Below are 13934 nucleotides of genomic sequence, written 5' to 3' on the forward strand. Positions count from 1 at the left end.
CACATTCTTCTCTACCAGCTTAAGATTTGGCATGGGATCCCTTCGGGTTTCTGCCAGACATTGATCAAGGTTCGAAGGTATTCTTGTGAAGACTTCTGAAAGTGTTGCTGAACTTAAAAAGTGAGGTTGATAAGAACTTTGGTGATGCTTTAAGGCCCATGCCACTTAGTCATCAGCTTGTCTGAGGTCAGAAGTAAGAGCAGTATGAAGTCACCCACTTTGAACTTTCTTAGTTTGGCTTCTCGGTCCTATATACTTCCGATTCTCTTGGCTAACTCGTTTATGTTGCTGTGCCAAGTTGCACATCATTTGTAATCTCTTCTGGGTGTTTTTTCAGGAATTCTGGGACACCCCATTCTTGATCTTCTCATCCTTCCCAACTCCACTCCAGGATATCTAAGATGTCCTGGGGATCTCCCAGCTAGACCATTTCAAACCGGGAAAACACTGTAGAAGCGTGAAAAGTTATATGTGCTTTAAAAGAGGCCCACAGTAATATTTCGTCCCAGTTCTTTGCATCCTCTGAAACTAACTTCTGGAGAACGGTCCTTGGGGCTTGATTGAAACGTTCCATAAAGCCATTAGTCTGATTGTGACAAACTGAGGTTTGGAATTGTCTCTCTGTAAGAAGTTCACCAGATCAGACGGGATCTTGAACATGGAGATGGGTCCTTGGTCTGTAAAAATCTCCTTTGGGAACTCCACCGAAGTGGATAAGGGAACTCAGTTCTTTGCACGTTGTTGTGTTTCACAGGGAAGACTTCAGGACCCCAGGGGGTGTAGTATAGTAAAACTGGAATACATCTGTTCTCAGCTTCAGGTGAATTGAGGGGGCATACCACATCCATCCCAATTCTGAAAACTATGAAATCTATGATGAAAGGGCTTGCATTGGTGACTTACCCACATCATTGTAATGTAATTTTGGAATACTGTTTATTACAATTATTTTAAATGTGTTATTGCCCAGGCCAAAGAAAACAACAGCTGGTGATATGTTCCAGGGTTTTGACCATCCCCTTGTTTCCTGACAAAGATGGCAAGAGATTGAAATGGGAATGGGCCAGGTCGATGACTGCCTTTTAGAATGGGAGGGACCAATAACTGATAATGATTTGCCCATTGTCCTTCAGATTATTCACAACTTTATTGAGGAAGCCCCTTCTGCCTAGAAAGTAGGGGTCTGTTAAGTGTTTTACCATCCTCTGCCGACAACACTTAAGAAAGATGATCTCCTCTGAAGCCTCTGCAACTCATAGTGCATCAAAATATTCTCCACCTGGGATATTAACCTGAACAAAAAGGCTCCTCTTCAAAGGTTCATTAGGATTTTCGGTTCATTCCCTGCATGGTCCATTTGTAGATTGGTACCCAACGGGGTCCTCCAAGTCTTCTCTCCTGATGTTGGGAGTGGACCAACTCCAGTCTCTGGAGCCATCGCTGCACCTGAGCCTTCAGGTATAATAGTAGCTGAAGCTTCACAATCACAGGTAGGGGACGCCATTCCAGCCTTCTGGCCCCCGTTTCCACACAGGAGCTTCAGAAGGTATTCTCACCTCCCTTCCCTAATGTCTTCAGGTCTAACCTCAGTTATGCTACTCTGACCCTGCACTGCTCCTTCCATGGCACATACTTGTTCCTGCTCCCACTGTGGAATGAGCACGTGCAGACTTTGCTTTATACTGACTTCGAATATGTGCGCCTTATTGTTCCTTCCTCATCTGACTAGTTGCAACCTTACTAATCCTTACCCTCTCTTGATGCTCTCCAGCTACCTCTGGGTGTTCCTTTCTGGCCAGCACCTGTTGTTCTCCTCCTTCCAAGCATTGCTGTTTTTCTCCTTTAAACCTTTGCTGTTCTCCTCCTTTCAACATCTGATATTCTTCACCTTCCAATCTCCGCTGTTCTCCTTTCACCTTGTTTTCCTCCTCCCTACCTTTGCTATTATCTTCCATCCACCCTCTTTTGATTTACTCCTTCAACACACTTCCGTTCTCCTCCTTACAACCTCTACATTTCTCTTTCCCCCTCCCCTCCATTTTCCTACACTTCTCTTCTCCTCATAGCCATCCCTCTTCCAATGTGAACTTGCTCCAAACTTTGCTCTTCTCCTGCGCCAAACTATCACAATGCCCTGTTCCTGGCCATCTTTTATAGCCAGTATGCCCTTCCTTTGAAGCTGGGCTTGGATTTGGGGTTGTGTGTGTGTCACTTGGTTTTACCATTATTCTGGTTTTTAAAAAGCCATTAGGCCTCAGCTGTTGTTTTTTGATGTTAGTAACATGTGAGTAGGCTGGACAGCGGCTTTCACAAGAATCCATCTGCCAGCCCTGGGCTAAGTAGCCTGCCTCTTTGTGTGTGCGTGGCTGAGCGTGACGCAGCAGCAGTGCCGCATCTGATCCTTTCAGCTAGTGTCAGGAGTTATTGTACACAAGTGATGGTCCTCTGCCTGCTTTAGTGGGTTTAAAGGGGGCTGCTCCAGGGATCCTCCTCATTCAGGACATGGGCCCATTATCCCCTAACTTGGGAGGGACCCAGCCCCTGAGACACCCCACTGAAAGTCTCCAGACTTAGGCTGGGCACTTCATCACATATCTACCAACCATTCTGAGGACATAGCATTGAGTGATCCATAACTGATTTCAAAACTAAGATTTCTGCAATTTCGATGGACCGTGTCTGCATATATTATATGTACTTCCTCGCGGGCTCTTAGACAATGCAGTTTGACTGAAGCATGCAGAAAAAAATGTCATGCCTTTTGCTCCTTTTATAAATCCAACCGGTGACTTGATATGCCTCATAGATATAGTTTAAGAAACACTTTGTTCCAAAAAATGGCACTTGCCACATTTAAACCCATTTCTACATACAAGACTCTTTGCCTTTGCAGCACATTGGTCAAGTTTACTTTAAGATGTATAGGTTGAGATGTACACCGCATGGCTATTTAAATGGATCAATCCTACAAAGGATTGCAATGTTTGGAATTACATTTTGTATTGGATTTTGTTTCACAGGCATACTGTAATGTCTTTCAAACTACAAAATGTGGGAAATACTTGCTGGACAAATATTTCCTTTTAAATAACACCATATGACCACGAAATGGTGCATGTAATTCATGAGCAGCAGAATCACAGACTGTTCTGACTACTTCTTTTCAAGATGATATGTTAAAGATCTTGCAAGTAATCCTTTACTTCAAATTCAACTCTTATGTCCTATTAATAATTAAATGCTATCTGCGTTTTTTTTGTAATCTCCTCTTCTTGAATTTTGAATCTCATTTATTTTTCCAAAAGCAATTGCCACAGAATTTGCAAACATTAGGAAGGGTTTTTATGATGTTTAATCATCTTTTGATGGATTACTTTTTCCTAATCTATACTCGTGATCAGGTTGTGGACACACACACAGAATGTCCTCTTGTTCTGTTGAGCCCTTCAATCGTGTTGTGGTGTTAGATGAAAACAACAATTTCAGTAAAAACACTCATCCAACAGGTGCATTTTCTCAATAACTTGAACTGAGATAAGAATACATATGCAGATACAGAAGTTCAAATGAGACGCTACTCCAGATCAGACATCCCTCTGCAGATAATAACATTTAAAGTTCACAAGAGACCAGCTTACAAGAAAATGTATAATCAGTCATTAAAAGACATCAAAGAAATACTTGATTTAATTCATAACCCAGATTCAAAATACAATTACAGAATTTTATGATAATCTGAAAATCAAGAGATAGAATTATAACAGGGAAACAAAATATTATCTTCCTGGCAATCAACGTTATTGAGACTTACAGTAACTAAAACATCAAACGAGCACAGGTGTGCTCTTACAAATTCATTATAAACAAAGACCTATTCGTATACATTATAATTCTGCTCATTTGCTGTTTTATCACAATTGCACTTCTCTGAACACAAGGATAGAGTTTGCACTTGTGAACCATGACAGACAGGTTGTTCAATTCCTGAGTTAATTTATGCTTCCGTGATGTGCATGTAATACAACTACCAAGTGCATTTTGTCAGTCCAATTGTGCTTTACTTTTTTATTAATGTCATATCTTTAGTCTTAGAAACTAGAAACAGCCAACAAGCTTGTGTTGTGAAAGCAGCTGAAGGTTTACATTAATTTCAACCTTTTATTGAAATGTCACATTTTTGCAGGATGTACACGTATACTGTGAAAAAATACAAGTTTGCAACTGGCAGAAACCACGGTTGCAAACCACACACTTGCTTTAGTGGAATGATGTGCATACAGACAGGATCCCCAAAAAGGTTGAAAAAGGCTGACCTAATAATTAAAATTCCACAGGAGCATGTTTTGCAGGACGTTGACACATTTGGAATAACATGTATATACATTAATGTCTGGGCGAGAACATATTAAGCAGGAAATCGAGACATTTGTAAATTTGAATGCAATTATTGAGCATAGTCTCTACTATCACTTGCTTCACCTATGTGTAGATGGAAATCACTGTAAAACATATACTTTATCGGGATGCCCGCTGCGGGCGCATGCACTTTGTTGAAATGTGCGACATCATATATTTTGCATAGAGTGGCGGCGCATTACCAAAATGATGAGGTAATTGTTTGAACAGAGCAGGATGCTTTGCTATTCACATATGCATGATGAAGTTGCATGTGTCTTCAACAGCTGTTTGTAAAGGACCGGTGGCACCTTCTGCTACTGGACCTGGCTGAATGTCTTATTCAACAGCATCCTATTCAAAAGCTGAAGTTGCTACTGCCCACAACGATTTGTTTCGCTCTCCAGCTCAGCTAGTTAGTGCATGCAGTTTCAGACTCCTTGGTCCAGCCCCCTTCAAAGTAGGTGTATTGACGGCTGGTGTCATCAAAATCAGCTTGATCTTCAATTTAGAGCATCCTTCAAGTGGAGTAGCCATAGCTATAAACTCTCTGATTGTACTGATCAGCACTGATGTCACTCGCTGAAGTGTTGGAAAGCGCTGGTAAGTGTTGGAAAGTGCTGGTAAGAGTTGAAAGTGCTGGTATCCTGCTGAGATCAAAGGAAATGTCTCCCTCACCTTACTCAGAAATGTAGAGTAGACATGAATTGATTTTCTTTTTAGTCAAAGTGCTTTTAAAATAATGCAAAATATTGGCTTATTCAAGAAGCCCTTCTGGCTTGAGCAAATTAGTTTGTAGACAACTCTTAAAATTCCACTTGAGCGATATGGTGATTTGGAAGGAGCTCATGTTTTCCCACTATGTGGCCGAATACAAACTCCTGTCTTACAAAGCAATATATGCCTCAGAAGACGTCTTAGTGTTGGATGCACGCTGAAGTGAGAGCACTTGCCTTGTGGAGGCCAACAAGCAAACACTGTCCAAAAAAAGCAATTCCTCCAAGGGCCCTACTGGTCCCACATGTCCAATCACCAGTCTAGAACTCTGACCAACTAAGAGTCTCCATCAAGGGCACATAAATGTTCCCCCAGGCTGTCGCAAGGGAAGAATATTTGGATCAACTAAATGTGTAGAGTGATCGCTTGATCTAAGGGGCGATATAGGTAGAGTCATGTTCTTTAATGTCCCCAAAATTCATCAAGGAGTGAGGACTAGGCACACGTAAAAGAATCCGGAAATTGGGTGCCTCTCTTTGAAGCTAGATGCATGTTTCCTGCAGAGGAGTGTGAAATCAGGGGAGAAAGACACTTCTTTCAGAGTATGTTCATTGCCCCACACCTTGCAAGATGTTCGTACGAAGGCGTTTTTATTGATTCATAACACATGTCTACCGGGTTGCTCATGGGGTGCGTTCAATGCAATGTGTACAGTTTTGTTTTTATCCCCTGAAAATGTTCCTTTCTATAATGTCACCTAAAGGCAAATAAATGGTTCAATATATTTTTGTTAAATAGACAAACGTGGAACTGGAGAATGTGGGAATTAGAATGACTAGAACTAGTCAACACATTCTCATCATCAAATGATTTCCAATTCCTGTGGGCTGTCGGCGCTATTTAAGTATACATAACATAACATAAAATAACATAACAATGTGGACAGTGTTAGAAATGGTCAGGAAGCTTTAGCAGCATCCATCCCTCTGTGTTACGGTGAATTTCTTCAAGGCGTGTATCCTTCCAAGATTTCTTCGTCTTTTCGGTCTTTCCTGTTCAGTTTCCCAACAGTTGGATTGGGATTATTTAGCAAAGGGTTTAGCGGTTTTGGTATACGAATTGTGAAAAGGCAACTACGTTGTGTGAAATACTTTATAAGTAGAGATATCTAATCTGAAATGCTATCATGCAGCATTCACACGGAGGGCATCACATTTTAGCGTATTAAATGAAAAAATTGTTTTCACTTTACTGAAAAAAAGATGGATTTAGAAAGACTGCTCTGTGACCGCACATAGAGGTTTTTCTAAATCAAACTGTCATGCCCCATCCGCACGCTAGTGCGCGCAGGGGCTGACAAGCACGGCGAAACCCAGAGGTGTCTTCTCTGAAGTGTACGGTGAGTGCGTGTCTGTGTACGTATGAGTGGGGAGTAAGTGTGTGTTGTGCTGGAAAGGGGGGTGGTGAGTGGGGAAATGAGAGTTTCGGGGGTTAAACCCTCCCGATTTACAAGACAACCAGTGGGAGAGGTTGGGGAAGCGATCACATTGCGAGGGGAGGGGACAGTATGTGATATTTCGGCATTTTAAAGTCAACACAAACACAGATGAGAAAAAAGTATTTAAAATGAGGAAGTATCACATAGAACCCATTTTAGGTCACAAAGGCGATCTGGTTATAAGCCATGATGGAGTGAAATCGAAGAAAAGCATGCAAACCTTCTCCACAGTGTCATCCATGTTGAAGGATAAATGATGACAGCGACTCATACTATGAAAACATGGATACAGCTTTCACGAATATGAGGGAAAGTACTCATTCCATTCCAGAACTTCTCTCTGGAACCATCCATTCATACAATTGAATTAGCAGATTTGTTTCTTCAAACGCTGGTTTGCTGTTGCATTATTTGCAGTTAAGATCTGGACCACGGAACATTGCAATTACAACATTGGGAGCAGCAAATTGATTAGATGCAATCGTAATTCTTCTGCAATTTTATGGTTCTCAATTATGTTGCACGGTGATATAGGTGAGGTGCCCCTGGTTTAGAAGTGATCTCCATTCTTCATTCACAAATGCCATACAAGCTGTTAGCGAATGGTGATGCTTTGGGGAAAGAAAACAAAAATGGGGCAAACCATTACACTTGTTAGGAGAGGAACATATAAGGACGAGGATATTTCCTTTGATGCGTGCATATAAGGTGGGTGTTTACTTGAGGTGATTGCAACAGAAGGTCATTGTAGAGTGCGCAGGTTCCCAGTGGTGATGGCTGGATCTTCTCGGGGTGAGTCAGTTTCATGCTGGCACTGCAGTGCTTCAGTAGGGAAGTAGGAGCATCTTTGTGGCACTTTGCAAATGTTCGATGTTTCGTGGAGGAGGTGCTGTATAGGGTGGATATGATGCTAGGGATCTTCTGTGGTGGGAGTTTTTCTGGATATTAGGTGGTGGACACCTGACTGGTGAAGGAAAGTGTTGCTTCTGAGTTAAGGAACAGGACATTTGCGTCCAAATGCCTTCATGTGTTAGACACAAAAAACTGCAGTTTTTACATAGATACTGAAAGATGAACTAGGATGTAGCAGGGACGTCATTTCATCCAAATGACAGGGGTAGCGGAAGTGACATCACATGACCCTTGACCTCTGATGACATCAGAGGACGTGATGTCATTTGACCCCACCCCTAAGTGATATCACGGAAAGTGATGGAACACGACTATTCACCCCTTGACAAAACAGAAAGTGGCATCAAATGGCATTGTTCCTAAATACACTACAAAAAATATGGTTATGACATCACTATAATGTGATATACATTTCATACAAAAATGGATCGCCATATGCATGGTTAAGATCAGTGTGTATAGGCCCATATTACCAAATTACTGTGAATGCAAGCAGACATTCATGGCCAAATGATGATGATGTCTCATTATATAGAACTTACGTTTAAGCGCTTTATATAGAACAAATATATATACAATATCACCCAACCTGTGTTGGTACTCATTTATCAACCTCAGAAGTATGAAAGGCTGTGTTGAGGGCTGAGTTGAGGTGTTTAAGAGCAAAATAAATCAGTGACTCACCCCCTGAGTGTACCTGAAATAAACCTTTAATAAATCTAGCAATTATTGTATAGAATTTCAGAAAGACAACTGATTTGTAATTCCTATTCTTTCTTATTTAGGGTCACTGCTGAAAGTGTTAGACTTGTGGAACCCTGTTCTTTATTTTAATTTTAAGAGGCCTGACAAGAGAGTTGGCGACTCCAGAAGCAAAGAGCCACATGGCGCTGGCCACTGGAGCTTGCATTTAAAAAAAAACTTTAAAAAAAACCTTTTTTTGTTTTTTCAAGGGGTAGCAAGGTAGACCACAGGGGTAGCAAGGGAGACCTCACAGGCAGCAGTTGCAACCTTTGGCAACCTCTAAATGACATCCTTGGGATGTAGAGGTTGGTTTCAAGGGGCTGATTGACACTCATAATGTGTAATTGATTTTAGTTTGAGCCTCAGAGGTTGTAATATTGCCATGCTGCACCTTTTCCTAATGCAAGACCAGAATTACCTCCTTTAGCCAAAGTTGTAATGCCTTAACCTAACTATTGGTGATTAGCTGGTCAAAAAGCTAACTGATAGAACAATCTGCTTAATTTATGCCCTATGGTAGGCAAGTGTCTCAAGGCGCGAGATGATGCTCATGCTATGCACCTAATGGCAATGGATCAATCACTGACTGCCTGCACCGATGCTTAATAATGTCATTTTATATATTTAAATAGTACTCTTCTTTAGTTTGAAGCACTTGACCCTTAGGTTAAGGTATATGCCCCACATTTTTACACCCTCATACACTGGCTCGCCACTTGTTCTCATTGTTGTGCTATTGTACAGGCACCCTTCATGGTAATACCTCTGCCATCTGTAAATGTGCTATTGTAAGTCATTTCTGAACGAAATTGACATCCCTGGTCTACAAAAGTCGGGATAGAGGGTTCACAATGAATGTACTCATTGCAACAAGAGATAGCTGCCGTGAGACGGAGATCTTCAGATTTCCCGGGAGTTTACACATGTGTATTTGTATTTATTTATTTGTATTTACTTGTAGACCAGGGATGGACACCCACCCGTTCCCTGGATTTGGGTTTATGACTTGTCGAATCGTTGTGGCTCATACAATTCCACACTGTTTCACCAATCTGCACCAAATTTGGATAGTTATCTGTTGAGATGCTCCGGACCTTACTGGTTAAATGACAGTTGAAAACCCAAGCCCATTCCCTGGATTTCAGCACAAGTCAAAATGTGTGGGTTTGTGGTTTGGCGAAGTGTTATTCCTTATATAATTCCACACCATTTCACCAATCTGCACCACATTTTGCATAGTTAACTGTTAGGATCCTTTGGACATTACTGGCTACATGACATTTTGGACACAGCACCCCGTTCCCTGTATTTTAGCACAAGTCAAAATTCGTTTGTGGGTTTGTGGGTTGGTGAAGCGTTGTTCCTTATACAATTCCACACTGTTTCAAAAATCTGCACTAAACTTTGCATAGTTACCTGTTAGGACCCATTGGACATTACTAGCTACATGACATTTGGACAACCCACCCCTTTACCCAGATTTCAACACCTTCACACATGAGATGTTTGCCTGAAATCGACTAAACATCAATGTGCTCGTAGAAGGACCGGTCCCGACATGAGGAACAAAACTCGTGATCCAGGCCTTGGATGCACAGCTTTCAAGATATTTGCACTGCAATGCACCCCAATGAACTGCAGCATGCCAGGGTGAGGCGACAGGTGGGAAGAGAGCACAGAAGGTCCCAGTATGCAGCAGCACACCAACTCTCACCACCCCCAACGTCTGCTCCGTTGAATGTCAGCCAGCCACAAGCGCCCCTTATCAGTGCAGTTTACTTCAGGGTGCAAAGAACATCAACCGATAAGTTAATCGGAACAGCGACCTACAGGATCAGTGTTATCATGTCTGTCTACAGAACCCGTTCGGAGAACGGGTACTTCTGCTAGTGTCAAATAAAGTGGTGGTGTGGAAGGGAGTTTGTACAAATTAGTTTTATAACAGGGCCCTGCTGATGGCAAAGGTGATCAGTGTGTTGAGAGATGCATAACATCTGCATGCTCATTGCGTGTCCTAGGTGTGTGTGTGGGCATCACAAAGGAGGACAATGAGAAAGGAGAACAAACATTTTCCTAAACTTTGACCAATTTTAGTATGAGAAAACCTATATGCACCCCACTGAGAAATGACTGTATGCAACACATGGGAAATCCACGGTCCTAGACATGTGGGAAACTGGCAAATAAGATCACATGGGTTTCTGAGCAACTAGGGGAGTCCATGCATCAGAAGAAGGCTCCTTGCAATTCGGAACGCTTCCATAAATAGTGTTTCAGATATAAAGCACCCGATGGCAGGGGTCTGCAGGTTTTGGCTCTCCATATGTTTTGGACGATAACACCCATCAGCACTAGCCCACAGAGCCATAGGTGAGAGACCATTAGAGTCATAGTCCAGGAAATCTGGAGAGCCACAGGTTGCAGACCCCTGCCCTATGGTGTGAGACAAGATCAAAATAGATCACCAACACACAAAAGGAATCTAGGCAATATTCACTGCCAAAAAGCATCCCATATCGCCCCGCACAATTTGTGACATTCATGACATGCACTTCAAATGTTACCTGTGACAAATAGTTCATTTGAAAGCACATTGGCTAATTACACTGGTCACATGGCTAATTACACTGGTCACAAATATCAACCCATATAAAGCTGCACTCCAAGAGCGGCCCATACTGGCCTGTAGCTTCAGCCTTTCGCGCATTGACTGAAATGCTAGTTAAACCTGAGTAACCTCGCTCTGCACCATTTGTTTGCAATTTTTTAACACATTTCCTTGCAAATACACATGGGGGGGTTCGGTTTAGGAATTTAATTATGAAAGGGCAGATGTAGGAGGGGTCCGAAATTTTATTTGCGATTAAATGTGTTAAAAAAATGAAATAATTGTCAACAAATGGGCCTTGAGCAAATTTTCTCGAGCAAACATCATGGAACATTACATTTAAGCATCTGCTGTGATTTTAAAGCTAATCACCACAACAGCGAAACACAGGAACTATACAGTGTTGTTTCTCAGCAGGACATCCTTAGTCAAATTAATGAACATCAGTAGTGATCATCAGACCCATTGGCGGTGGAGCAAGAAGTGGAGGAGTGCTGATCGAAGAGGCTGGATTTGCATTTAGTACTACTGGTTCGCTGTCTTAACTCAGCAGTGATAGTCCAGTTGGAACTTGAGCATGTTAAAGTGCATAACAGAAACCAAAGTGCTTTGTATACGGAAGCGGGTGCAGATTATATGGCAGTGCCAGCTCGCATCACTTTGGTCCATTGATCAAGGTGTCCACGCTGGTGATTAAGCGAGCTGTGGTGATCCACTGTCTCATCCATGTTGCCCATCTGTAGATCTTCAGGAGTCATGGCGATGGTCCAGCTGCTGGTTCTGTTAAGAGGGTACAGAAGAGTTGCCAAGAGGTAGGACCATAATGGTGTGCAGAACAGGGTCAACATTGCTTTCAGGCTTTAAAGGTGTAGGTTGGTGGAAGCTTTGAGTATAATTAGCAAGTTGGTTGCGACAAACACCCACGAGAACCAGCCTAGGAAGAAAAAAAAAACGCAGAAAGCAGCAGGGGTACAACAAGAGCGGTAGGTCGGAGTGTGGACCATGGTAGGTTGAAACCAAATACTTGGGAAAACACAGCATTGTGTTACGAAAGAAAGCCAAGCTTAAAATATGAGATCAGTAACAGGGTGTTTAGAATGTAATCTTCTCCATGTGTAAGAACTAGCCTATGGGAAGTCTGGTTGCAGCTCGTCATCCAATGGCAATCAGTCGATCAATCTGTAAAAGGAGCGCGGACCAAGGGCCAGCCAAACAGAAACTCAGCTATGTTTTCAGATGCATCGTATCTTATCCGTGCACAGACTCGTAGTTGGGTAGTATAAGCATGCATTAAAATAAAACATGCAGCAACCAGAATATAGACAGGATACTTTAAATGCACTCACACAGCTGATGCTTTTCAGACACTGACACAGTTGCATGCTGGGAAATTGTAGGCCCGTACGCACAATTTAGAAAAAAAGGGAAGTTACAAGTCTGTGTTTGCAAAGTGCTGTTGGCTGAGTAGACACAACTGCATAGAAGTCATCCTCGAGACATGGGGCCAACTGGCGACTCTTCAATGATGTAGTGTTTCCCATCAGACAAACTGTAACACTGACCAATTGGGTATACAGGGCAGAGGGCCTATGCAAGTACACCGAGTATAGTTCTATGCTAACTTGCAACATGGACAACTTCTTGGCAGCGTTGCTGGACGGTGGTGCAGGAGACGTGCTCTACATTGTCTCTCAGGCAAGATGTCATGATGAAATAATAAGAGTTCCTGTTGTTCTTTAAAGTTAACATTTCACCAGTTTGGAGGAGACTCTGCCTTTGCCATAAATGGATGCGCCGCTTGGAGATCCAGTGCCAGGCCAATGGATATCGTAGACCTACGATAACAACGCCATCTCTACTCATCTTCTGACTCAGCTAGGGTCAATCCAGTTGGCTTCAATTTCCAATGCGTAAGCATCAGTGTTGGTACTGAGTTGAGGGTTTGTTTGAGTGGTAGTCCGGAGTTTTCTGCTCTGATATGGAGTTTGAGAGCTAGACAGAAAGTGGAGTGGAAATGAGGTAAAAGTATGTGTAAAAAGTTAGGTTGCTCCGAGGCTGCCCCCCAACTTCTCTCCTTACATCCAAGTTCACCGATCGGGCCAAGGGCACTAAGAGGTGTTGCGATTGCTGAAATGTATCAAGCACGCCACAAGAGCCAACACAATACTCAGTACGATAAAGGCAAGGGCAGCGGCCCAAAGGCTGCGTGTACGGCCAATGTATTCCACCGGTGCCTCAGAGGGAATCTTATTGGTCAGGTTCAGCATGTAGCCCAATGTCCAGCCGATGTCAGCATTTCCGGCCTGGGGGGAAGACAAAGAAAGGGATGACTTAGGAACCAGTCAGTGGACAGCCTCTGAAGAGCACCAACACGCGGAAAGCCCAATGGAAAAGACCCATGTAAAAGTACAGGGTCAAATGACTGTATGTCCATTTGTTTCATAACATTGCAGGTATTGAAAGCTGCAATTCTAGGGAATAAAATGTCATTAACTGTATGGATCGTATAGCATACTTTTTGCTAAAGTACTTAAGCAATAAGCCCCGAGATGTGGGGGCCATTACTGTTTCCGGGCCCATAGTTACATGCAGGCCCTGTGGCATCTCCGTACATAAACGGAGAAACTAAGTCAGACACATTTAGATGTGATTTTTGGAGTACAGGACAGAACCCACATCAAACACAGTGACATGTAATTGTTTTGTGCCCAGGAGAAGCAAAATCATCTCACACCTTGATGAATAATTTCTTTGGATCCACGAGAAGAGAAACCAATTCACACATTACCCCTTGATTTTTGTTGGGGTGCAGGAGAGCAGAAATCTCACACATTGATGCATTCATTATTTGGGAAATGCATAGGAGGAACCAAATCACACACTGTACCACCTCAACAACCAACGTCTAGGTTGAAATAGCGTTGTAAAACTCCAATGCCTACTTTTTCCCTTGATTTCCCCCAGTCTGTGGCATGCCACAATCCTTCCCCAACACTATGAACACATGGGCTCTGAGATGAAAATGAAGAAAACAAGCCTGGGACACTTTCCACACAAAGG

The 13934-nt window shown here is 42.6% G+C and overlaps 1 protein-coding gene across 1 annotated transcript in view; it reads right to left on the bottom strand.

The window, feature by feature from the left end:
- Window positions 1-3669: 3669 nt before the first annotated feature.
- LOC138471917 (ectonucleoside triphosphate diphosphohydrolase 8-like) overlaps window positions 3670-13934 on the bottom strand; it is a 487786-nt gene continuing 477521 nt past the window's right edge. The window contains exon 11 of the mRNA XM_069609787.1: window positions 3670-13177. Coding sequence (XP_069465888.1) covers window positions 12983-13177 — 195 coding nt within the window. The 3' untranslated portion in view covers window positions 3670-12982. The remainder of the gene's footprint in view (window positions 13178-13934) is intronic.

This window comes from Ambystoma mexicanum, chromosome 8 (genome assembly GCF_040938575.1).
Source record: "Ambystoma mexicanum isolate Mex_15411 chromosome 8, UKY_AmexF1_1, whole genome shotgun sequence".
NCBI classification, from domain to species: domain Eukaryota; kingdom Metazoa; phylum Chordata; class Amphibia; order Caudata; family Ambystomatidae; genus Ambystoma; species Ambystoma mexicanum.